General features: G+C 44.1%; 3 protein-coding genes across 3 annotated transcripts in view; 2 read left to right on the top strand and 1 right to left on the bottom strand.

Annotated features, from left to right (window-relative positions):
• Positions 1-20,517, top strand: part of arsg (arylsulfatase G) — a 36,677-nt gene extending 16,160 nt beyond the window's left edge. The window contains exon 12 of the transcript XR_013079290.1: positions 20,508-20,517. The gene's annotated coding sequence lies outside the window, so the exon portion shown is untranslated. The remainder of the gene's footprint in view (positions 1-20,507) is intronic.
• On the top strand, positions 170-8,612 carry prkar1ab (protein kinase, cAMP-dependent, regulatory, type I, alpha (tissue specific extinguisher 1) b). The gene is made up of 11 exons (XM_076759293.1): positions 170-313; positions 1,940-2,155; positions 3,351-3,521; positions 3,654-3,745; positions 3,832-3,893; positions 3,987-4,033; positions 4,138-4,296; positions 4,374-4,434; positions 4,665-4,786; positions 5,612-5,693; positions 5,990-8,612. Exons 2-11 carry the CDS (start codon positions 1,982-1,984, stop codon positions 6,160-6,162), a joined length of 1,143 nt encoding a protein of 380 aa, XP_076615408.1. The 5' UTR covers positions 170-313; positions 1,940-1,981; the 3' UTR covers positions 6,163-8,612.
• Positions 9,706-18,732, bottom strand: fam20a (FAM20A golgi associated secretory pathway pseudokinase). The gene is made up of 11 exons (XM_076760765.1): positions 17,997-18,732; positions 16,171-16,364; positions 15,758-15,808; positions 14,374-14,452; positions 13,911-14,003; positions 11,988-12,103; positions 11,451-11,631; positions 10,909-11,018; positions 10,729-10,810; positions 10,588-10,647; positions 9,706-10,478 (listed from the first exon to the last, which is right to left on the bottom strand). The coding sequence occupies exons 1-11, from the start codon at positions 18,362-18,364 to the stop codon at positions 10,208-10,210; spliced, it is 1,605 nt and encodes a 534-aa protein (XP_076616880.1). The 5' UTR covers positions 18,365-18,732; the 3' UTR covers positions 9,706-10,207.
• Positions 20,518-25,253: the final 4,736 nt, after the last annotated feature.

Below are 25,253 nucleotides of genomic sequence, written 5' to 3'. Positions count from 1 at the left end.
CCATTATCAGGCTAATTTTTAATCAAATATAAATCGATTTTTTTTTTTTTTCATTTCGAAACTATTTCCTTGACGTCACGGTTTCCGTGCGGTCTCCTTTAAGGTTGCCAGGGGTTACGGGCTCACATGTCAGAACGAGGAGAATTGACGTCAGTGACGGCTGTTGATTGGTTCTCAGCCGTATCCGGTGGGGCAGCGGTCCAGGGCTCGGGAAAAAAATCGAAGCGAGAAGGATCTGGTAACGGTACGCTTTGAGAAATATCGTCCATCCCGAGTCGCTATCGAAGGGCTCGGCAGGAATTTACAGTTTCTTGTGAGTATTTGCGCTTTTTCAGTTCGTAGAGCATATGACCTCTGGATAGGTGAAATTTGTTTCCTCCGTCTCTCGTTTGTTTATGATAGAACTCAAGATGGCGTCATTGGAGGAGAGCTTTGCCTTTGCACGGAGCTAGCCAGCAAGGCATCAAACTAGACCCACTCTCTTCGAAAACGTAGGCCAAATATAGTCGAGCAAAAGTATAGGACATTTATTCTGAATTTGTACTAAGTGTTAACTCGTTCTTTTAATTCAGGCGCGGTAGTATTTCAGCAGTAGCCTGCCAGCTTTAAGTTACTTGGCTGCATCCTTCAGCCTCCTCATGAAGCCTTTCTGACCTAGACGGTGTCACAGACAGGGCATTTGCTTCACACTGTCTCTAAAGGCAATACGATTTACTTACTTTGTTGACCACAAGATGCGTTATTGTCACGTACCACCCAGCATACTCCGTTGTCACTTGTTCAGCAAGGTCATTTGTGGCAGTGTTTTCTCCAGTTTAGCTAATTGACAGCCAGCCTCACAGCAGAGGTGGTGCTGCAGCTCAGTGACTGAATTAGAGAATTAACACCTTAATTGTGTACTCTCACTACCTCAGATACTTCAAACTGTGCAAGAATTGCTAAGAATATCAGGCTGAAGAGCCTTGTTGTTGGGTCTTGTCTGTAGTCTTAAGTCTTAATTTATACTACCTGGTCTGAAAATAGTATCATTTACCACTTAGTTATTCCTGTGATAGGTTTAGCTTAAAGCAAGCCTGCCAAGTTTCCACCATGAGGGTGGTTAGTTGCCAGCCTCATCTTTGATAACATAGCTAGTAATCTCCCCTGGGCCTTTTCAGATTAGAAATGATCTGAATCCTATTATACTGATGCACATGCATGATGCACTTGCAGGGACAGGATGGATCGGCCTGTTGGCTCCACACGACTCGCTCACTGGTTTACTTGTCTAAAAATCAGATGTTGGTTACAGCAGAGGCCTTCCTGTTTTAGACTGCACAGCTAGATCGAGCTCTCATCTATATGATTAGAGCCTGATCTGGTCTGTTTATTCATCAGACCAGAGCGTCTATAGAAGCTTTTATGGCAGAGGCTGATCACATGATTTGGGAGCTGTCAGGCTATTTTGCTCAGCAGCAGCATTGTGACCAGAAATGTTGAAACCCAAAGCAAGCGCGTTTGCTTTTAAGGCTTGGTCTGTTTCACAGTGGATTGATTCACTGGCCTTCATTTCACCATTGCTCTAAAATTAGGCCTCATGTGTGATACTGTCTCTGATAGAGGGCTTCATTCAGGCTGCTGAAAAACTTAAATTGTTTTGAGTAAATAAACCCGAGACAGACAGTCTGTGGACAACACAGATATGTGTGATCGCATCATATGACCAGTTTTCACTGCTGACACTCAGAAGCACTCAGGCTCCACTGTGCCAAAACAACACCCCACCTCTCAGCGCCTTCTCACTCTGGTTCTATTTTTCTCACATCCTCACGTTTTCTGTCCGTCCATTTCTCATCACGACACACAGACTCCCGCGTTGCTCTCTGGTGAGCCAGTGAATCCATGATGTACAGTGATGATCTGAAGTCCCTTTCTCCCCGCCACTGTCCTCTCTCTCCAGTGTAAAGGTTAGAGGTCACAGAGCAGGGTTGCGGTTGTCGTCATGGCATCTGGAAGTACGAGCAGCGAGGAGGAGCGGAGCCTGAGGGAGTGTGAGCAGTACGTGCAGAAACACAACATTCAACAGCTGCTGAAGGACTGCATTGTCCAGCTGTGCACCTCCAGGCCAGACAGGCCCATGGCCTTCCTCAGGGAGTACTTCGAGAGGCTTGAGAAGGTTTGTGCGTGCGTGTGTGTTTGTTTTCTTGTGGGATCCCAACACAGGAAGTCCACTCATGGTGTGGTGCCTGACAGCTTCGTGGGGACCAAAATGCTGGACCCCATAACATAAATTAGATTAGATTAGATTAGATTCAACTTGTTTGTCATCATCAGAGTGCAACACAGAGACAACGAACTGCAGTTTAGCATCTAACCAGAAGTGCAAATAGTCATAATATCCAAAAAAAAAAATCTATATAAATACATGTAAATAGTGCACATGGCATGAAATATAAACAGTATAAACAGTATGAGGTAGGTGCAGGTAGTGTAAGTGATTTCTATTAAACCATAAAAACATGTGCAACACAGTATAAATCATTACATTTTAGTGTTAAGCTTAGGCAAGTAGTGCTTATGGTCAGGGTAAGTCTAGAGGAAATGATGTAAGGATAGATTTGTGTGTGCGTGAGTGTGTGCTTTCGGTTGTGCTTATTGAAAGCTAAGCATTATACACTCCTATATTACACTGGGCAGTTACTGTCCCATAAGCCAGCTATTTGCCATCATAAGCTGTATTTATTTACACCTGGGCAGACTGTGTTTTCTATGTATTTGTCAGGCAATAAATACAAAACACGTCTGTAACACAGTGGATGTCAGGGATGAAGCTATTTCTCATTAATTTAGCCTGAAGCCTCTATGATATCATCAGTAAGTTTGCCTATCATGTTTCGGGTGAAAACTTTCTTATGTGTATTCCTGTCATCATTATCAGAGAACAGCAGATTGGCTAAGAAACACATAGAAACAGCTAAACAGTGATTGTAACATTAAGAAAAAGCTAATTAGCTTCATGCTCAGCCCACTTACATGACAGTTGTGGTTCATAGCACCTATGTGCAGAATATTTCGTTATTTTCTCTCTCCTTTTTTCTGTGTTTTGATGAAACTGTGCATAGTGAGCACAACACTGTATGGTTTTTCTATACATTATCCACATCCACATCTCAGTCCTTATTTGTACCACTGGGGGATCAGGTTTGCAGAAGCCATGTTCAGAAGTGGATACTGCTTTTACTGTAAATCTCATTTAAAAAACTAGCTATGCACAGCTTGTTTACACACTCAAATTTTTGATGATGAATCGCTTTAGCCGTGAACCTTGTTGGCCAACGGCTGGCTGACTCCATCTCCTCCCTCCACTCTAGGAGGAGGCCAAACAGATTCAGAATCAGCAGAAGGCCAGCAGTTCCCGTTCAGACTCGCGCGATGAGGAGGTGTCTCCACCCATGAACCCTGTGGTAAAGGGCCGCCGGCGGAGAGGAGCCTTCAGCGCAGAGGTCTACACGGAGGAGGATGCAGCCTCATATGTCAGAAAGGTAGACAAGCAGCTGTGAAGTCTGCAAGAGTGTTGCAACACTTATATCTACACCAACAATCAGATACTATCACTGCTGAGAAAAGCTGAGTGAGCGAATGCATCTTAACATGTAGCGTGTTGGTTTTTTAAGGTCATTCCAAAAGACTACAAGACGATGGCTGCCTTGGCCAAAGCTATTGAAAAGAACGTGCTCTTCTCACACCTGGACGACAATGAGAGGAGGTACCTGTCTTTAAACGGCGTTTTGTATTTTAAACCTCTGTATAAATAGTGGTTTGATAACTGTGTTGAAATCTGCTCCTTCCCAGTGACATATTTGATGCAATGTTTCCAGTCACCTACATCGCCGGAGAAACAGTCATTCTGCAGGGTAACAACTGTCCAGAGTTCAGTTGAACAAACATTTAACCAAATCAAAGCACGTCTTTGTGTGATGCTCAGCCGTGTTGTTGTGTCCACGCAGGTGACGAAGGTGACAATTTCTATGTAATCGACCAAGGGGAGATGGATGTGAGTATTGGATCCCAGCAAAAAAAAAAAAATTCAGCTGTTTTTCCTCATGCAGAACAGAATTGCAGTTGAACATGCTGGTTTCTCCCCTGCTAATCTCACAGGTGTATGTGAACAATGAATGGGTGACCAGCATTGGGGAAGGGGGCAGCTTCGGAGAGCTGGCCCTGATATACGGCACCCCAAGGGCGGCCACAGTTAGAGCCAAGACCAATGTGAAGCTGTGGGGCATCGACAGAGACAGCTACAGGAGAATACTTATGGTGAGGAGGCGTTGTTTAGAAAGCTTGTTTGTATGTTTTTATTCTATTTTTTGCTTCTCTAACATTTTTGTCTTCAGGGAAGCACTTTGAGAAAGAGGAAGATGTACGAGGAATTCCTCAGGAAAGTGTCCATTTTAGGTGGGTTCATTTGTCTTTGTTTCTTTTAATATCAGCCTCACCTAGAAACTTAAAAATAGAGGAAGAAAAGCACTTGTGTTTGGTGCAGAGATCAAAATAACCTGAAAGAGCTTGTAAAAATATCTCACTTCAAAACAAAACCGATAACGGCTTCAACCTTTCAAATGAGACTTTTTCAGGGTTGTCCATCATGTCAGCTGAATCCTGTCCTCTGTGTTCTCCCACCTCAGAGTCTCTTGACAAATGGGAGCGTCTGACAGTGGCTGATGCCTTGGAGCCTGTCCAGTTTGAGGACGGGCAGAAGATTGTAGTGCAGGGAGAGCCTGGAGATGAATTCTTCATCATCTTAGAGGTATAAACTTACTTTCTCTCACATGCACGTGTGCCTTCTCACTCGCTACGTCTGTCACAGGATTGTTGGTCATTTATTGAAGCTGGTGGATCTTAAAATATTACAGAGGCTTTGTTATCCACACACACACGCCCTCTTGTGGTGATGTGAGGGTGTTACCTCACCCCAAAACACACGTTTGATCCAGAGCTGAAACGATTAGTCGATCATTTTTTTAAAATAGTTTTTCTGACAATTTATAGATCGTAATCGATCAATGAGGAAAATGATCATCAGATTAGTCGACCATGAAAATAATCATTGTATTTGATCAAGTGATTGATTTGAGCATTAAAAAAATCCTTAAACTAAATATTAGATGCATTTTCAGTGAAGGGTATTAAACTGTGTGTGTGTGTGTGTGTGTGTGTGTGTGTGTGTGTGTGTGTGTGTTCTTTTTGTGTTTTGTTGATTTGATTGAAAATCAAGTGTTTGAGTGTGATGCCCCTAAACTTAACTGGTAGCACTCTGTCATGAAGGTAAAAGATCGCATGCTTCAGCAGTGTGCAGTAAATGATGAATGAATGAATGAATGAATGAATGCAGGTCAATCGTGGATTCCTGTCGCTCAACATGTGGTTCGTTCACTCTTAAAGGTTGATTAATTGACTTCTAACTCAGCGACTATAAAGGGGTATTTCAAAGCCTGTTTGATATCATTAAGCAGATGACAGGTTTTCCTCTGCTGCAAGCGCTCATGTGACTAAAATCTAGAGATAAAGATGAAGCTGCTTGATGCAAACTGATCTTTTTCTGTGTGTGTGTGTGCGTGTGTGTGTGTTTCAGGGTTCTGCAGCTGTTTTGCAGCGTCGCTCAGAGAACGAGGAGTTTGTGGAAGTGGGGAGGTTAGGACCATCAGACTACTTTGGTAAGAACTGAAGCATCATCACAGCAGCCTTTTGTTTCATGATTGCCATGAGTTTTAAGTTTAAGTTTAAAAAAATGCACTTGTGGCTCAAAACACATGACAAAAATGGGATTTCTGTTACTAATCTTCATGACCCAAGTCAAACACTGTGTGCTTTGTTTGACTACAAAACAACTACTACATTGAGACTTTCATCTGAAGTTGCTTTCCATGCAAGTTGAAAGATTTAAATTTTTATTTTTATTTTTTTAAGGTTTTAAGCCTTGTGTGTCTCTTTCTGTGTGTGCGTCCTCCAGGTGAGATCGCTCTGCTGATGAACCGTCCCCGAGCTGCCACCGTGGTCGCCCGCGGGCCCCTGAAGTGCGTCAAGCTGGACCGGCCTCGCTTCGAGCGCGTCCTGGGTCCCTGTTCAGACATTCTCAAACGTAACATCCAACAGTACAACAGCTTCGTCTCGCTGTCTGTCTGAGGCGTCTCTCTCTCTCTCTCTCTCTCTCTCTCTCTCTCTCTCTCTCTCTCTCTCTCTCTCTCTCTCTCTCTCTCTCTCTCCCCCCTCCACCCTCTCCCTCTCTTTCTCCTTTTTAGACCCAGGGTCCACCAATGCAATTTGCTTTTTGTCACTTTCTTCTTCTTTCTGTTGGCTTTCCTCCCGTTTTTGTTTGACACACAGAGATCATCTTGCTGTTACACCCGTCACGCAGAGGTGACTTTCAGCCATTCACCAGCGCTTGTACCAGCTGCTGTATGCTACCTTATAGGCACAGTTACATCACATGTTACCTACGTTATGTATGTATTTGCTGGTTACGCTTTCTTTTTAGACTTAAACACAAAACAGGATTGTGAGGAGATCTGAAAGACATTCGGGTCTCAGACTGATGAGACAGGACAATCAACCTTTACATGGCGCTTTTGGTGAATTTGTTACAGATTTATGTTGTAGATTGAAGTGAAGAGAGGACTACTTCTTCCCGTAATAGAGTTTCCTTTTTGGCCTCAGTTAGCCTGATTAGATATACAGCATAGAGCAGAATCTAGAACCCGTAGAAGGCAGGAAGAAAATGACCGCATCAACTATTGTCAGACGTTTTTTAGGTCTCAGCTGTTCGATGGTTGCGCTCCATTTGTTGCTTTTGGTTCCGGTCGATTGGTATCATGAGACAGCGGCGAGTCTCTTTTGCTTAGTTTGAGAGAGCCTGTACAACTTAAGGTTTTTATTTTATTGTGCAGCTACCAGGCTAGTGCCAAATGTTTAATTACTGTCTCAATGCAAAGATGCATAACCGTGGAAATGCAGTGCGTGTTCTGTTCCCTGACCATTTGGAGCTCCAGACAGGAAGTAGTTACTACCCTTATTGTCCTCCTTATCAGTAGAACGACCATACAAGAACTGCCTTGACTACTCTGAGGAAAAAAAAAAATAAGAAAGGAAAAAAAACAAGAGTATTAAGTGTATTTCAGTATTCAATTTTTTTAGTATATACCAAATAACTTGGTCACTCTTCTGCTATGGTTTGTAATCAAAATGTTATAGTATAGTTAAAATGATCATAGTTATATTATTATCATTGACTAAATGATAAACTTATGGTTTGGAGTGATGGTGATCTTAAAAAAAAAAAATACGTTTAACTGTCTTTTGTAAACACTTATTTTTCCATAAATTCTATTTTAGGTGTCCAGTGCCACAAAGTAAATAAATGCTTCTTCTTGTCGACTGACAAACAGTATGTAATTGTATTGTGTAAAACGTCCTGGGTTCAACCTTTTTAAAATCGATCCAATGGGTAATTACAGGTTTATTGAAGTGAAGTCTTGGAAAAAACGGAAAAAAAAAAAAAAGGTGGTTTGTGGATTTCAGGACATCTGAAGTATTTATGTATCACGGGCGAGCTGACGGGCAGAGCGAGCGGATATTTATTTAAAACTAGTGTCATTGCTTATTGCCTATCGAAAAGGTGGCTGTCTTTCCATCAGAGTAGCTTGTGATCTGTTCTCTATGCTGACTTGGCATGATGTTTTTAGGCATCCAGTGATCCGGTGTGAATGGAAGCGTGTATTAAAAAGCGTGCCCTGCAGCTGTGTGCAGAAGCAGGAACTTATTTGTCAAATATTTGGTTTGTTACTCCCGAGCTTAACTGCTTCACGACTATTTAGGTGGCATAAAATGTTACGTCTGTCTCTTTTTTTTTTCTTTTTTTTTTTTTAAAGATCTTTACCAAATCACACCATGTTGACTTCTGATTTATAGGCTTAAACTCTTCATTCCTGCCTCACTGTCTGTTACCAGAAATGACAGAGAACCGCTCATGTGTCTGTTTCTGTTACGTCTCGAGAGGTCGAGATGTGTGTTTGTCTGTCCAAAAAGACGTGGTGCCGATTGCAGGGTAGTCAGTTTAGTGAGAGGAGTTTTCGTTAACGGACACGAGTATGATTTTCTTTACACTTTATTTCATCATCTTCACCTGTTCTTCCCCCTAACCCTGAGCTCCTCTTGGTGGATTTGGCTCCATGTGTGTTCACTGACAACACGTCCTGTTTATCCTCATCCACAGGATGTGACTCCGTTAGGGGCGGGGGCGGGGGGGGTTTTGACTCACCTGTGTCGAAACATTTGTTTTCATGTAAATAGCAGCATCATCGGTTTTAGTCCAAAAATGTTTTTAACCACACTGCAATCGTCCCGGTTTGCCTTAGCTTACCTAACCTGGGCTTACAGTAGTAGTCAGTCACTCCTGCTAGCCCGACCTTCAGTGAGTTTGTCAGACCTGCAGCGCAGAGAGCAGCAGGCGATCAGAGGACCATTCTTTTTCTATTCTACCCTGTATTCAGTTTGACCTCCTGTATGTGCAAAGATGTTTATCCTTTTGGTATAGATTGTTCCAGATGGCAGTTTAAGCAATAAAAAAGTAAAAATGATTCAGCTTTGTCCTGTTTTTTTTTTTTTTTTTTAGTTTAAATGATGTGAAATGTATTTTTCAGTCAATCTCACAAATGCTGGTTATAGTAGAGGGTGTAATGTGGCTGTGAAAACAGGTGTAACACAACATCTGTCCACCAGGGGGAGACATGTCCCTGCTCTGAAAAACGTTTTGATAACTGGTATTTAATTCTGTACCAAAACATATATAAAATCTATTATATTTTGATCTATTCCCACATTTAAATTGTTCTCTTCCCCCATTCTGCCCCTGTGAGCTCTTGTTTTTAAACATGCTTTGCCTGGTTTCTATCACTCCTTTTTTCCTGTAAGAGGATTTTTATGGCTTGGCAAATTAGTTCATTTTTCCATGCAGTGATCTTTTCAAATAATGAGCAAAAGTTTGAAACTTAATTATTAACAACTCTACTTGGCTCTGGAAAGCACCAACAATTACTGCTTATTTAGTTGGAAAAATATCCCAAACTGTCAGTCTTCATTTTCCGCAGCGGTTTGAAATTGTTTTTTTCCTGTTGTTTTAAAGACTCACGTACAAACGCTGCGGTATGGAAGTGTTAACCTGCGGTAGAGGAAAACATCTTATGATCTTGCCGCTTATCAGCCTCCACGTCTGCGTTGTCAGGCTGATGTCTGACTTAATTTGGCACGACTCTTCAAAATAGTTGTGGTTATCCGTCTTACTTTACATCACGCAGAGAGCTGGAACGTATCGGGTTTGTCGGATAAGAACAAAGAAAATAAGAAAAGGTCAAAGCTCAGACACGTTCCCAGAGGAAAACACATTCACAGATTTGGAAGACAAAAGTTGGCTTGGTTCAGAATTCTTATGGTGCTGCGATTTGACACACATTTCTCAGTTGCTTTAGGGTAGCCATTTCTCCGTCTCAGCCTGTTTTAGCTGACGGTGACGTTGTAAAGCTGTTTAAACACTGATGAGACACAAGGATTATGAGTCTGGGAAGCCGGGTGGAGTAAACTAAATGGCAGTTTGATAGGTAGCACTTTTCTTACACCCCTTCCACCTCTGCTACTTGGAGGTGATAAGGTATAATCAAAACTTGCACCATGCCACCACATTAAATCACTTTATTTTATAATTATGACATTCCATGGACACACAAATCCTACTCTCCATAAACATTCACCAGCATGTATTTGATAAACAACTCATCCAGTGCATCACAGCTCTCTCCAATATTAACTATGGCTTCATGTATCAATGAAATATTGACACTGGCTTTGTTTTCACTCCCAGCTTTCACTCCCAAATTTGTCTTTAATTGTTCCTTAAATGGTCTTAATTGAAATGCATCCACCCCAAAACCACTCTGATGCTACAGGGTGCACATGAAAAGTGAGAGCCCCGTCATGAAATGCACCTCTGGGGGAATTTATGACCACAAAGAGATTCCTTCCATCTCTGAAAAGCCCCTCTTGAAGATTTCACAGCATCTTCCATTTATGGCTTGTTCCTTAAATCCACCTGAGCCTTGTTTGCCCACAAGGTGACTGCGCTTCACCGTGAAGTCTGACTACTTTCTACGAGGGGGAGCGACGACCCTTTCATCCTCTGTTACCTGACCTTTTTCATCTCTGTGGCGGCCTGAGGTCTCGCTGTGGATTTGACAAAGTCCTTGGTGATCACCTCGTCCTCGCCCAGCCTCCGGACGCAGCGCTGGACCACCCGGAGGACCTTCTGTAACCTGCGGTCCAGCGCTAAGAGGTGGGGCTCCGTCAGGACCGGGTGTAAAGGGTCTCCCTGCAGGGACTCCCTCATCACATCGCTGAGCCTGTACTCCGGTCGGGCCAGGAGCTGAAGCCGCAGCAGCGTGGAGCGCTTTATCCTGAGCAGGGAGAGACGAGTGACTCCTTTTCCTCACTTCTTCTTCACAAAATGACACCAGATCTCCGATATAAATCCACAAACTGCACTCTGTAACATGTAACACTTACATGCAGCACTGAGACAGTGGAGCCAGGATGGACATCTCATCTTGAGAGTGCTTCCCAAACCTGAGCACAAGATGCGATAAGGAAATGAAAGCCATAATTTCACAATAATATTTCATGTTCTGTGAAGTTTTTCTGTCTCACCCTCTGGCATTGTCCAAGTGGAGAAGGAATCCTTCATCCCCAAATTTGGTAAAAATCTCATAGTGGTGCCTGTCCATGTTGCCTGTAACACAGAGCCAAACACACAGAAATGTACACAGCTTGTTCCTGACAGTAGAAGCTCCGGTGCTTATGTGAGTCTGAGGCAGTGGGATAAAGTACTTGTGAGGAAGTCGAAGATGGACATGTCTATGATGTTGAGGAGCCTGTTGCCTGAGTTGTAGGGATACAGCTGCTTTATGGTGTCACAGAAGAAGGGGTTCACCTCCCACCTTTAAAAACAGACACAAACGGCATCATTCAAAAAGCCCTGACCCTGGAACTGTTTACTGCATGCACACGGCACCAAACAGGAGGACGAGTGTGACTTCCTAGGTCACAAAAATAGTGTATGGTGTAGCAAAGAAAGAAAAAAAAACACTCCTCCACCTCTTTTAACTTTAACTGGAAAAGCCTTTGACAGAAGACCATCCAGTTTGATTCAGCATCAGCAAGATTTATGGGAAATCTGGTCTTTTATTTTGAAAACACTCGAACGTGACTGGAGGCCACCAACAGTCTCAACCGCAGTCAGATTATAGTCAGTAAAAGACAGGACAGTAACTCAGTAGCGATCTTCCCACTGAGCCACACAAGGCAGCGTTTTATCGAGCATTCTAGAAAACAAAATGTGTTCCTCCTCGTGTGGTGTGCAGAGGTCTTACTCTTCCCGCCCAGTGAAGGTGTAGGAGCGTATCCAGGGGTTGGGGATGGAGATCCGGGGGGCGATGCTGAGGCCGGGCAGGTAGGCAGACAGGGAGCCCTCCAGCAGGTCGGGGCTCCCGCACACCGCGTACTCCGTCTTACACACATACAGGCACTTGGCGAAGAAGCATGTGTTGTTCGCTGATGGGAGGCAGAGCAAGGTGGTGGAATACAAAATGAGTTTCCTGCTCACATACAATTACATGCTTTTTGATCAGCTCTGCCGTTCCCGCCAACTCCACGCTGCGTCACCGGCCAGAAAAGCATCAAACCACAACCGACATAACTCACAGAGAGGCTCAGGTTTCTGCTGATATGTGTGGGTTTTTTTTTTTTTTGCAAATACATAGACATTAAAGTGTGACTAACAGTCAGATATGAGCCATGTTGTCATGACATAGAATAGACTTACCAGGAATAAAAACACCTTATGTTTAAGTGGCACAAAACATCCACTAAGAGCAGCTTTGGTGTGCAAATACTCAATGTAGTGTCACCTGGTGAGGTGAAGAAGACAGCTCGCAGGTCCTCGTTGTGGGTGACTTGGAGGACTTCTCCTGTGACATTCACCAGCCTGCCAACCACCGGCGGGACCCTCCGGAAGTCCAGGATCCTAACAAACAGGATGAGGAGGTTCCAAAGAAAAGCCCTTTAGATTTAAGTCACCTGGCTTTCATGCTGAAGGGAAAGTTTACAGTTCACATGGTTCACACCCACATGAAGTCAATGTCAATGTAAGGCGAACCCTCAGAGGATGATGGTATCTCTATCCTTGCCGCCTCTTTTCACACGAGCCCGAGGTTCATTTTTTACTGATTCTTATCTGTGAATAAACCCTGTTGTCCGTCTTCCTGCTGAATAATTTCACCGGCCGCTTTCATATACACCCTCAAGAGCTCACGCCTCCCCGGGGGCCATATTTCAGTCGTGTCACACAAACAGTAATCAAACAACAATCACTGCGCGAAGCCGAACGGCTGTTTCTCAAGTCGTCAGCATTCGCCAGCTGCTGATTGCTGGAGATAATGACGAGGGCCTCTGGCAGCCAACGCAGACACAACAGAGAGACAGCGTTGCCGTAAATTAAAAATCAGAGAGAGCAGAGACACGATCTGTCTGTCTTATTTGTGTTTGGTGACAGAAACTGTTAATGCTCACATTTCAAAGGCTGACACATATTTAGAGCGTGAGCAGGTATATGGTGTAATAACAGCCACGCGGAGCCACAGTGAGAGATTGATGTGTTGACGTGGCACTCCTGCTCTTTTTTGTGCTGACTTATCACTGTGTGTGGCACCCTAATGATACTGTCTAGCTCAGATGAGAGTGAATCACCTAAACTCAGCTCATGTGCAATTACACAAAGACGTGCGTGTGCTCTCGTGTTTGTCCACAGACTGTGGTTTATGCTGATCAGCTTCTTTGGAAATCCTGGGCCGGGCAGACATGTTGCAATCTCTGTGTAGGCTGGGTGCTTTACTTGTTGGCACCAGGGGATGTCGTTTAAATTTACATCTATTTGTTGGAGAGCATTTAGGATTTTTGTGAAATGATTGCATCGTGTTTCAACAGTGGCGCGCTGCTACGAGAACGCTGCCTCTGCCTCTTTAAGGTTACAATCTAATTTCATCATCGTTCTTCTGAGACACAATAAATTAGAATGCTTCTGATCACTTCAGTGATTTTTTTTTTTTTTTTACCAGTTTAAAGCCACATTAATGCCACGTTGAGGCTGAACTTAGGCACAGTGGTACTTTGAGCTAAATGCTAGCATCACCACGCTAACCTGCTCACAATGACAATGCTAATAAGCTGATGGAAAACAAGTATAATGTTCATTATATATGTTTAGTGTATTAGCATGCTGGCATTTGCTAATTAGCACTCATGGGTGGCGCTAGAACAAAAGTGAGGGGATCAACAAATTCATAAGCATTCGTCCTCTGGGGATCAAGAAAGTTTGTCCAAAATTTCATGGCAATCCATCCAATGATTATTGAGATATTTCAGTCTGGACCAAAGTGGTGTACCAACAGACCAACACTGTCATCTCTGCTACACCCTATATCCCTGCAACTGGCCATAATTTAAAATATGTACACTGCTGTTTACAATCAATTAATAGCATCGGAAACCTTTAATAACTAACTAAGTTTAGTGCATTTGCATCACAGATTGTGTCTTAAAAATAAAGGGCCCAAAGAAAAGCAATTTGTCGCACTTCAGCGTGCAGCAGGGGCACGACTGGGAGCAATAAAATGGTAAATGTGCAACAGAAACTAAAATTACCCCCAAGCACTGCTGCTACATAAATTCACTGGGAGAATAGTTAAAATACACAGAGTGTGACCGAGATGATAGTAAAACAGGAAAAACGCTGAAGTGATGAAGAGCAGTAGGAGTGAAGAGGAGGGCCGCACCTGTCCAAGTGAAAGGCAGCAATCTCTGCATTGTGTCTCTGGAAATCAACAAAGTAGAAGAAGTCTTCTGGAGTCTCCTCGTCCCTCTGCTGCCTGACGCACGCACACACACAAACACACACACACACACACACACACACACACACACACACACACATACAGTGAGTTCTAATAGTCTGTAGTATATAATCAAGACCACAAATACTATCATTTCAACAGATACTAGATGATTTAGTCTGACATATACTAACATAGGACATGACGTGAGATAATGCACTGTCATCTAGAGTTACTTAACCTAACATTTCATGAGCATTTCATGCACACCAGCGTTTTTTCTTTGAAATGGACTGCAGAATCAAAGTGCCACACTTCACACCCACTAGGCACTGACATAAAATCCATCAAATGATGGCGCTCGATACAGACCGGGGGACCCATCGAACGTGGATTCAGTCCTCACCTCATTGGTTTGAACATGGCTTTAGCGAAGTTCCGCATCTTCAGAGCCAATTTCAGGTGATGTCCACTGGGCTTCACAACTAGAGCGGAGACACAGAAAGAGAAAAACACGTTACGGTGGATGCTGGAGACACACATTCCTTTAAACTGGGTAGAAACTAACACTGTGAACACTGAGCATCAGGTAAATAAGTCAGTGTTTGATTTTTTTTTTTTTTTTAGCTGAATGCCTCAGAGGCCAGTTCAAACCGGAATATTTTCTCGATCTGCCTGTTCCCTGTGATAAAGTAATTGGGGGGTTGGTCACACAGCTTGTGCTCTGCTCTCTCAGCGTCTCCCGTCTGGCTGTATATTATGTCACAGCAGTAGGCCAGACTAACCACACATGCCTGCCCCCTGCTGCGCTCTGTGAAACTCCAGGTTTATTGATAGTTAACAATCATTTAAAGGTTTACAATCACTCTTTTTTTTATGGGAGTGAGGGCCAAGCTGGCACAAACAGCCTTTGTGGCCGACGAACTCTGTCGTTCTTTGGTTACTGAAATAATGAGAAAGTCTTTTGAGGTTAAATTTAACCCGGCGGCACGGATTGTTTTGTTGCATTTCTTCTTGGCAGCGAATGATGTTTTGCGTGGTCAGCCGCTTCACTTTGCTGGTGAGGCACAGACAGGACAGAGAGTTTGAGAGACCAACATGCACTGTTGGCAGTAAAACAGAAACCGAGCAAATGCACAAGCCTGAAAATACTGAAAAACTGGAGCCGTTCAAATTGGCTCTAATATTGTATTTCTGCATGAAAATGTCAATCAGAAAACAGCTAGCTGCATCACAACTCCATCCGCCATATCTGCTAGTTTCTTGTTACAATCTATTAAAAGTGACTTTTTCAATTATCCATCCACACAGGCGAGGCTTCGGCTTGCGTGCTGCACAGAGGTACAGCAGGAGGTGACAGTGGAGGTGGGAGCTGGTGTGTAGGTTGAAGCGCTGGAAACGCTGGCTTCCCTCAGAGCATGCAGACATCAAACATTTAATTAAGAGTTCTGCCTTTGAATGCAAGCGAATGCCTTCCTTTTTTTCCCCTTTTTTTCTTGCCCCAGAGCAAGTGTCTCGTATAGACCGACAAATCAGAATTTTGGTGCCAAATGAAAACAAAATCCTCGCTATCACAAAGGCAGCAGTGTGTTTGTCTCTGACGGTACCGCTGAGCACAGCGGAAAAGAGAAGAACAAAAAAGAGAGAAACAAAGGGGCTAGTCAGCGATCAAACAATCGTGCTGTTACACGCTGTACACAAAATATAGAGTTACACAACGTGAGATAAAGAACATCAAAAGCCAAACAGATATAGACGCGTCATCCCGTTCAGTGGTGAATGGACCATACCTTGGGTGCAATCACACGCTCCTTTCAGGGCCTTCTCATCTTGAGTGTAATCTGTGACAGACAGAGGTTTGTTAGCTAGTCATTGAGCACATTAAAGGTGTTAACATGGAGCAATATTTCATCATCACAAGGATTTGGACTCAGAGCCAGAATATTAGCATCTTTAACCGCCTCTACAATCCATCCTTTTGCTTTATGGCACAAAACAGGAAGACGGTGCTGTTCTCAAACAGAGCTGAACCTCCGAGGAGGATCAGGAAAACAGGGTACTTATGGGAAATGTGTTCTGAATTTTGACTTGAGAGACAGTGGTTTTTGCTCCAAAACACATCAAGCAATTACAATTAATTTTACACTGACATACAGATGTTTTTAAACCCCATCTGTCATCCATCCATTCATCCGTCCATCACCTGCGCTGACGACCATCATGCTCTCCATCTCCTTGAGGAGTTGTGGGATAGCCTGGTCATCGCGGGAGTACAGAGCGTAGCGGTTGATTCCCAGGTGGAACTTCAGCCAGCTGGCCTCGGGGTCAAAGGTCATCTCGTGTTCAGTCACAGAAATGTTGGACGCAGCCGCCGCCTCGATGTAGAGCTTCATGTGTCTGAGGAGCGACAACAGAGGTGAACCGTAGGAAACAGCTGGGATATGCAAAGCAGCTCTCACACATCTTCAATGCAGTGTTACATAAACAACAATGAGGTAGCCGACTGAAAGAGACTGGGGCTCTGGCTGCGGTGTTGCTGGGCTTGGATTGCCAAGTTTAAGAAAAAAAAAAAATCCTCTGCTCAGGCATCACTTCTAACAACATTTTGCGAAGGCAGTATTTTATTTTGGAAAGCCCGCAGATTTGGAGCAGCGCTTGGTGCCAGAAATCCGTGGCAAAGTGCATTCAACAGGTTTTCCTCGCAGCAAGAAGAATGTGTTAAAAATGAAACAGGATACAATGAACTACACGAGGACGCCGACATTCATTGAATTCATTATGCACACTCTGTTGTGTAACTTGTCTTACTTGCCAGTGTAGCCCGCTTTTATTAGTTATCTTATGGGCTCTCTATTGTTTTCAAAATTCTGAATTTCCACAGCCTCCTCTCCTCCTTGCTACACTTAAAGCCTGAGCAAGAATAATCTGAGACCAAAACAAATAAGTCTGTGGTGAGAGGGGACACCACATCGCCAGAGCTGACCGCACAGAGTGGGACGGTCATCTCCCAACCCAAACAAACTCCAGCACGAGCTGGATGGAGCGCCCAGATAATAAAGCGAGGGGCTATAAATACGACTTAGTTCATCGGTCATCCTAACGAGCTGGAGTGACAGAGGGTAATCAGGGCGATAGACGAGCACAGACCACAGACCACAGAGTGTGGAGTCACACAGGAGATAGCAAAGAGGAAGAGGAGGATGTTTGTGTGGTAAAGTCTTGCAGTGTTTGCCAGGAAGGACGCACACAAATGCAGGTTGACCAGGAAATTAATTTGAAGCATGAACAAGCTGAGGGATGAAACCGAGCCGTTCATTTGAGCAGCCCCAGTCAAGAAGCTCTGGATGCTGTTGCAAGATTTTGTAAGCCTTAAACAAGCCTTTGAGCTCACCATTGTTTTTGAGTTTGTTTTTTACAAGGCAGCACAGAGAGGAGATCCATTGCTCATATTTCTTCCTTATTTTCCAACGTAAGAGCCCAAAAGTCGGTATCTCTCAGAGGGAGTGCACTGTGTTGGGATAGACAGACAGCCTCACGAGCCAAGACAGCTACGGCTCCCACAGATTAAGATGGGCTTTAGCAGCTTTAAATCCTTGTTTACCTTAAAGAGAGCGTTCCAGACGAGGGCTCTCAGAATGACATGTTTGCGAGGGTTTTTCTGCCACCGGCCCACTCGACATTTAGACTTTTATGACGCACACAACTGTCTACACATCCTGACGTCTGTCTGGGGGTGTAAATCTGTTATCATGAGCAAATGCACAAGTGTGTTTATGCGCATGGATGAGCGCTTGTGTGTGTCTGCTGTGGGTTTGGCCATAATGTCAGTGACCCTGCCCCGTGACCACAGCCCTTACACGTGCTTTAACACTGAGATCTTTCAGCCAAAGTTAACTTCTTTCACAATAGTTGAGTAACACATCACATTTAGTTACTTCAGCCGTTGCATAAACAACTGCACTGTGAACAAAACAAGCAATGTCTGAATGGAATTCTTCAGATCTAGAAAAAACAACACCCGAAACTCACCTTTCCCAGCGTGACACCTTCTTCCTGTAGTACTCCATCAGCTGCTCCACCTGAAGCAGCCTCTCCTCAGGCCCCAGCACTGGAGTGTGGATGTTGTACAGAGGGTGAGCGAACAGCCTTTCCAGCTTTGAGCCCCCATCCGCTGGATCAGACATGCTACCTTCCAGGGGCAGCAAAGAAGTCCAGTTGGAGAGCTGAGGGGTGGCGAGACCCCCGTGCCTGGGAAGGGTGAGGTTGTCTGGACCGCATGAGCAAAAGTACCTGGATCCTTGCCCCACGCTCCGCAGCTTGGGCAGCAGGATAAAGTAGAGGTCAGCGGAGAAGATGGCTGTGAGGGTCGCGGCTAAGAAGAGACGGTCTCTCCTCATCTTTGACACGGAGAGAGGAAAACGCTGAAGCTGAAGAAAGTCCCGACTATGTGCTGCTCCGGAGAGTGCGAGGCATCACTTGTCGGCTGCCTCCAGCCTCTCACACAGCCAGCCAGGCAGAGGCGAGAGGTAAGCAGTCAGAGGTGGGTCCAAGTCTCTCTCTTTCTCCTCTCTATCTGTGTGTTTCAGTCTGTTCCTTCCAGCCTCGCTTCTCCTCCTCCTCCTCCTCCTCCTCCTCCTCCTCCTCCTCCTCCCTTGGCAGCAACAAGAGAGAGCTGAGCTGAGAGCGAGCATGTGTTTGCAACAGTCACTGACAGTTTGGCTGCTTCCAGGGACCTGCTGCTCTGAGGACGAGACCGACAGTGTGTGTGAGTGTGAGACAGAGAGGGAGATAATAAAACAGGGAGTGTGTGTGTGTGTGTGTGTGTGTGTGTGTGTGTGTACACACTGTGGGCGTGTGTATGCGCAGGTATGTACACAACCATCAAATGACAGGTTAGTAGATTGAAAATGAGCGCAAGGAGGGTGGAGAAAACACACACATATACACTCGGGGGTAGAAACAGAAGCAGCGAGATTGGCAGGACGAGTGTGTGCGTAGAATCACAGGTGTTAGTGTAAAAGTGTGTGTGACTTGCCTTGACATCCCTTTTTTTCCAAGAAGGAGCTTCCCTCAGTCATCTCTTAGTCCTCGCTCCACCTCATTAAGTATAGTCCACATCCACTCCTCCTTCATCTCATCAAATCTTCTCTCCTCCCGTCCCACGCTCGGTGTCATCCCTGCTCTAAACCTCCTTCCTCCTCCGTCCTCCTCCTCTACCTCTCTGCCTTCTTCTCTTTTCCTTTTCTCCTCTCTGTCTCTGCCTTATTTTGCCACAGACCTCCAGTCTGTTTCGCTCCAGGCAAAAATTCCCAGCTGCACTTTCCCTCCAGCTGCAGTTCCCACACATGAATCCCTCACTTTCTTCTCCCTGTCACGCCGATCTACAAAGAGACGCAAGTTCAGAAAAGGCAGCGCTGGAAAAAAAAATACAAGTTCTTGCACAACTTGAAATGAGGAAACACACAGGGAAAAATAACACGTCCCCTCGTTCACAGGCCACCTTTTCTTTACTCTCTGCCTCTCTGATTCCTGTGAAAACATACAGCGTATAACTTACGATCGCAGCTTGTTGCCCATTTCGGCTCTAAAAGCCATAAGCGGCTTTACACCGAAGCAATGAAGATCTCACAGGGCATTTCCCAGCCTGCATCTGCACTGTTGTTACTGTGGTATTTTGGAACATCTGTCGTCTGTTTGGGTGTGTGTGCTGGTGTATGTGTGTGTGTGGAAGTCTGGCGAAATTACGAATTAATGTCTGAGGGTTGTTCTCCAGGGTGTTTTATCCACTCTGAAGAGAAAACAGGCTGAGAGAAGTCTGGTGTTGGAAATTAGTGAAAGGAAGTTTTAACCTGCTATTTAGCCAGATCGCAGAAGAGCTTCTGTTTAGCCTTCACACACACACACACACACACACACACACACACACACACACACACACGGGGACCACAGCTACAAAAACAAAAAGAGAAGCTTTAGTCGTTCCTTTGACCCAAATTCACGCTGTAAAAAATACCTGCTTTTGGACAAGCAGAAGGCATTTTTTTTCCCAACTGTATGAGCTTTCCATATTAAGTTTCTGTCGGTGGTACATGGTCTCTTGAAACTGTATTTTCAAACTGACTTTGAAAAGGGGGGGGGGGAGAAAAAGGCAGAAAATCCCAAAACTCAACGTCCCGCTGCAGACGCTCAGGGACAATAAACTGAGAAATGCATGTGCCATTTAATCTTTATTCCAGATAACAAAAAAAGGAAAAATATGTACTTTTGGTTGAAAAATTTGTTACTTAATATCAAACCAACTGACAACACATGACATTTGGTGGAATTCAGTAACGCTGAGTTAATTTAGAGATGCCAGAGGGGGTAAAAGTACAGACGAGATGAGTTGCCCTGTTTGTCCCAGCTGTGTCTGTTTGTATTTATCCCTGAGACACAAACTCAAGAATGGGCGCTGTTCTTGCTTCCTCCCCCACTAAAGCATCCAAACCGGTGCTTAAAATAACCTGGCTTTTAGAGTCGAGCAGGCAAGTACATGCAAAGATGTGCAAAATCGAATATGGAAAGAAAACAAGAAAAAATGGGGCATTGAGTCTTGTGTCGCCAATTTGTGCAATTCAGCAGAACTGTGATGATAAGTACAGGGTGTGTTGCTTTGAGACAAATGGATGTGATGGCTCAGATATCTGTTTGTCGTGATGAGTGTCTGAATGACCCAGAAGTCTCAAATATCAGGAAATTGATGAAAAAAAAAACTGCTGATAAAAGAACTACAGCAATCAGGGTAATGTGAAGCTGCTGATTCACAACTAAAAGGGGCACATGCCCGGCTACAAATGATTTTAAAGCCGCAGATCACCACTTTGGGAAAAACCCTTAGCTTAGAAACAGCTGGCTCAGCTCTGCCCAAAGGTAACACAGATCCACCTACCAGCACCTCTGGTGTCGTCGCTGTTTCGTAAGCAACCGCACAGTGACAAACACTTTAGAACATGTTAATTAGTGTATTTTGTGACGAGTTGTTTCCCCTTGTTTCCAGTCTTTGTGTTAAGCTAAGCTAATTGGCTACTGGCTATACCTTCACATTTACAGCACAAACATTAGAGTAATAGCGGCATTGACCCTCTCATCTAACTGCAGACGAGCAAATAAGGATACATCCCAGAATGTAGATCTTTTTCTTTAACTTTGATTAGTTTATTTGAACAACAGCACAGTGAGCTAGACGATTGGATGGGTGCATTAACTTCCTTGTGTCGTTGGTAGTTGACAAGACTGCAGCCAGACATGAAATAACTTAGAGAGCACACTACCACGTTACCTCCCATAACGCCACAATCTGTCAATTTTACATTTCAGTTTTGTGCGGATTAAACAATCAGCATACAATGTGTGAATCTGAGGATTCTAGAGGTGCTGGAAAGCAGATTTTTTTACCTTTGATCAGAACCAGGCCATCTTGCTTTCTCCTATTTCCTGTGTTTATGCTAAGCTAAGCTAACTGGCTGCTGTGTATTACCCCAAATGTCAAAAAACATTCCTTCAAAGAAGAGATGAGTAAGAGACAGAGCCACATCAGGAAATGTGAGTTTGGAACGAATTAAAACGAATCTGAAAAAAAAAGCTAAATGCAACAGTGCAGAAAAACCAGTGAAAACAGAACAAAGTCATTGAGAAGAGTTAGTCCAGTGGAGTATATTTCACCGGCTGTTTAGAAGAGGAAATACAGCCAGCAGTGTTCATATGACATATTTACACAGACATATTCAATTTACAGTTTCAACATAGCTTCGTAAAATAAAAGGAGAGCAGAAAAGCATTTATATGTGACTGGACAGGTAAGAAGCTCACTTTTCCTTCCAGATGCTGGGAGCTGAGCTTTTTGCTGCCAGTCAGACTCTGATTCTGCACCCAGGGGATTGTGGTTAAGTCCTCAGCGGGGAAGGCATCTCCTGAAAAAGGAATATGAGTAAAAAAAAAAAAAAAAGAGGAAAATGAGGAACAGACATTTCAGCTTGGAGTTCAGAAAACAATTTTCATAAATATGGAGCAGAGTTTAGAGAGCAGAAGCATCAAGGCATTTCTGACATTCCTCCTTCAACAAACATCTAAAGCAGCGAGATGAATCGATGGAGGTCTTTTTAACTTCCTCTCTGACCCCTCAGCAGGTCACTCCACATGAACTGGCAGCTGCAGGAGGAGCCTCTTTCATATCTAGGCTACAAATGCACAGTGTGGCAGCACATTGCACAATATGAAGGGATGAGGTCACAGTTGGGAGAAGGAGATAGAGTGGGGATGAAGAAGCTCAGCAGAGGAAGAGATCAAGACACAGATTTAGAGCAGTTAAGACAAAGGAAAAGGAGGAAGTGGGAATGGCATGCATGCAAACACTTAAAAGAAAGAAATCAGGCTTTTTCCCATCAGATGGATCAAAAATAGAACGGCAGAATTCCTCTCTTACATCTTTTATCCCTCTTTCATTATCCCTTCCCGTCCATCATGTTTTTTTGGACAACTTCTGGCCAACCATGGAGGGCCGCAGCCACAGCTCCGGGGCGAAAGGAAGCGGAACTGCGGCCTCACATTCCTCCAGGATTGATTGAGCCGTTTATAGTTGCATGTAATGACCAGTACTTTTCTGCTGGCCACTACTGGATGTCGACAAACCCAGACTACCACCGAACACAATAAACACTCCCACTACAGAACATTTACATAATACATCAAAAATAAAACGGCACTGTCCAGAGCTAGGTAGAGCAATGGCTGATGAAAGAGGAAAAGGGGAAAAATCAGTCATTGCAGCAACACGGAGCAGAGCATTTTAAAATTAAAGTGAGATGATTAGCATTAGCCACGATGAGCCACTGGTCATACCAGACCAAGTCAGACTAAAGTAGCAAATCCTTGAAGTGTACTGCATTGAGCAAGGGTGTGTTTTGGTTGTTTAGGAGCTCGACTCGTAAGAAGGATGTGTCATTTCCTCTTTCGAAAGTTACACACAGTGCTGCTGCTTTAAGTTGCAACATCCTTCATGCTGGTACAAAATGTTATTTTAAGCTACCTGTAACTATTCATTCTGAAGCTTGACAGTCTGCTGAGCTTAACACAAAGCAGCAGCCTCAAATATCAGGACGTTTCACACTGCTGATAAAAGAACCACAACAATCAGGGTAACATGATGCTGCTGTTTCACAAATACAAGGGAAACATGCACAGCTAAAAGATGATTTTTAAGCAGCAGGTCACCATTTTGGGAAATACTCTTAGCTTAGCTTAGAGGCTGGAAACTGCTGGCTGTAGCTTCATATTCACCACACAGACATGAGGCATTGATCTTCTCATCTAACTGCTGGCAGAGCGGCAAATAAGCCCATTTCCTAAAAATGTCAAGCTATTTCTTTAAGTTTCTTAGTTCATTTGCACCATTTTTGGCATTGTTGCTGTCACTTGGCACCAACAGAAGATAAAGATCAGGTCCTCATCAAGCCACAGAAGGGGGAGAGAATGGAAAGGATTCAGGAATTAGTGTGAAATTCACCTGAAGGACCAGGGGTGACAACAGCCAATCAGCAGTGACTGCTGTCATCAAACAGACGTCTCCTCTGGTGACACGAAGCTACCGTCTGGCCGGATTCCTCACACAGATACTGACACACGCACACGCACACACACACACACACAAATGATGGTTGGCCAGATGTGTGTTAATGGAGGGGAGGAAAAGTGGACGGCTGAGATGAGAAAAACAAGTGTGTGAGTGGTTCTACACAGTGTTTACATTCATCTGCTGCTGATTGTGTTTACCATGGGCTGCTGAGGTTGTTCGTGGTCACTCTCTGGTGGTCTGGGGGATGAAACTAAAGTGGATGACAGGAGACAAAGTTAGTTAAAGTGTGTGTATGTGTATACATAACTGTGTCTGCCTGGGTGTGGTTGTTGAGAAAGCACAGCTAATCGCTTATTTTGGCAAGTCCTGAGTAACAGGCAGACAGCGAAAAGAAAGTGTAGGAAATGTCTTGCAGATACACACACACACACACACACACACACACACAAAACCTTGAGCATTTGTGCACTTATTTTTTTATTTTTTTAACCTGGCTTGCGTCTCTGGAGCAGAACATTGCCCAAATGTTCCTGAACTGAGCTCCAGACTTCAGGGGAGGAGAATGTGAAGAATGCTCTGACTCTTCTCCTCATAACGTGGTGAAATTGGCCATGATTTAATCAGAGTATCGGGTTTAATTAGCTTGGAAGGCCATCCTGACCTGTACGTATAAACCCTTTTCATGAGTATCTGCAGCAGCAGCAGCAGCAGCTGCACACGCACACACACCCAAACACAAGTCTAGAAAGATCCTGTCGAAAGTGGTGATTACTGGAAGGGACATTCCCAGTACAAGGCCAAATGTGACTGGAGATGTCCTGGGTCAGGGAGAGGCCATCTGTGTGTGTGTGTGTGTGTGTGTGTGTGTGTGTGTGTGTGTGTGTGTGTGTGTGTAGCACTTCAAAACACCTGTTTGCACTGAGCAGAAACCCTCAGAGCAACACTCTTGTTGAGCGGTTTGACCCCTGTTGATGGGGTCAGGTTGACTTTTGACTTTGCTGAGCTCCCTGTCGTCACTTTCAGTCCTCTCCTCGGCGTCTTCTGTCAACTTGTTTTTCGTCGTCCTGCGAATGTCAGAAAAGATATTGTTCTGCGCTGAAGGGGATTCACTTGTGCAAACACAAAGCTGTTGACTTTAGATTAGACAGGTTTCCCAGGACACGTTTGTTTTTTGTTCATGTCAGTGAACTAGACAGGGCTTTGATCACGGATCTCTGCTGGATGATATTTTGTCACAGAGTCCAATATCTGTGTGAGTGTTTTGTTGTTAGGTTTGATTTAAACCAGAGCTGTTGCTGCTCTCCATTTCTGTGGTGTAGCTGGCCTGCGCTGGAGTACTGCTTGTGCTCCGTCTGTGAGCATGTGTGTGCATTTTTGGACTGCTTTATTTAGCAAATTAAAGCTGACTGATTATAATTTCAACATATGGAAGGTCTCAGCTCCTTGAATGTACAGTATGAGCTAGCAGGAGCCCACAGAGCAGCTTTCCCCTGATGAGCTGTTTAAATGACCTCTGAATGGTTGGGAGACATTTGTGGTAAAACGAGACTACAAAAAGTTTAAAGTGGATATTTGGCAGCTTCTATGTTAAGCCATGTTATGTCATTTGGGATGTTTACTCTTGTTTATAAATTACTAAAACATGTGGTAGTGTGCAGTTACAGTATCTACCCCTT

The sequence above is a fragment of the Chaetodon auriga genome, chromosome 20 (genome assembly GCF_051107435.1).
Source record: "Chaetodon auriga isolate fChaAug3 chromosome 20, fChaAug3.hap1, whole genome shotgun sequence".
Classification (NCBI taxonomy): Eukaryota; Metazoa; Chordata; class Actinopteri; order Chaetodontiformes; family Chaetodontidae; genus Chaetodon; species Chaetodon auriga.
Note: the sequence above shows the minus strand (reverse complement) of the source record. Positions and strands in the feature narration are given on the sequence as shown.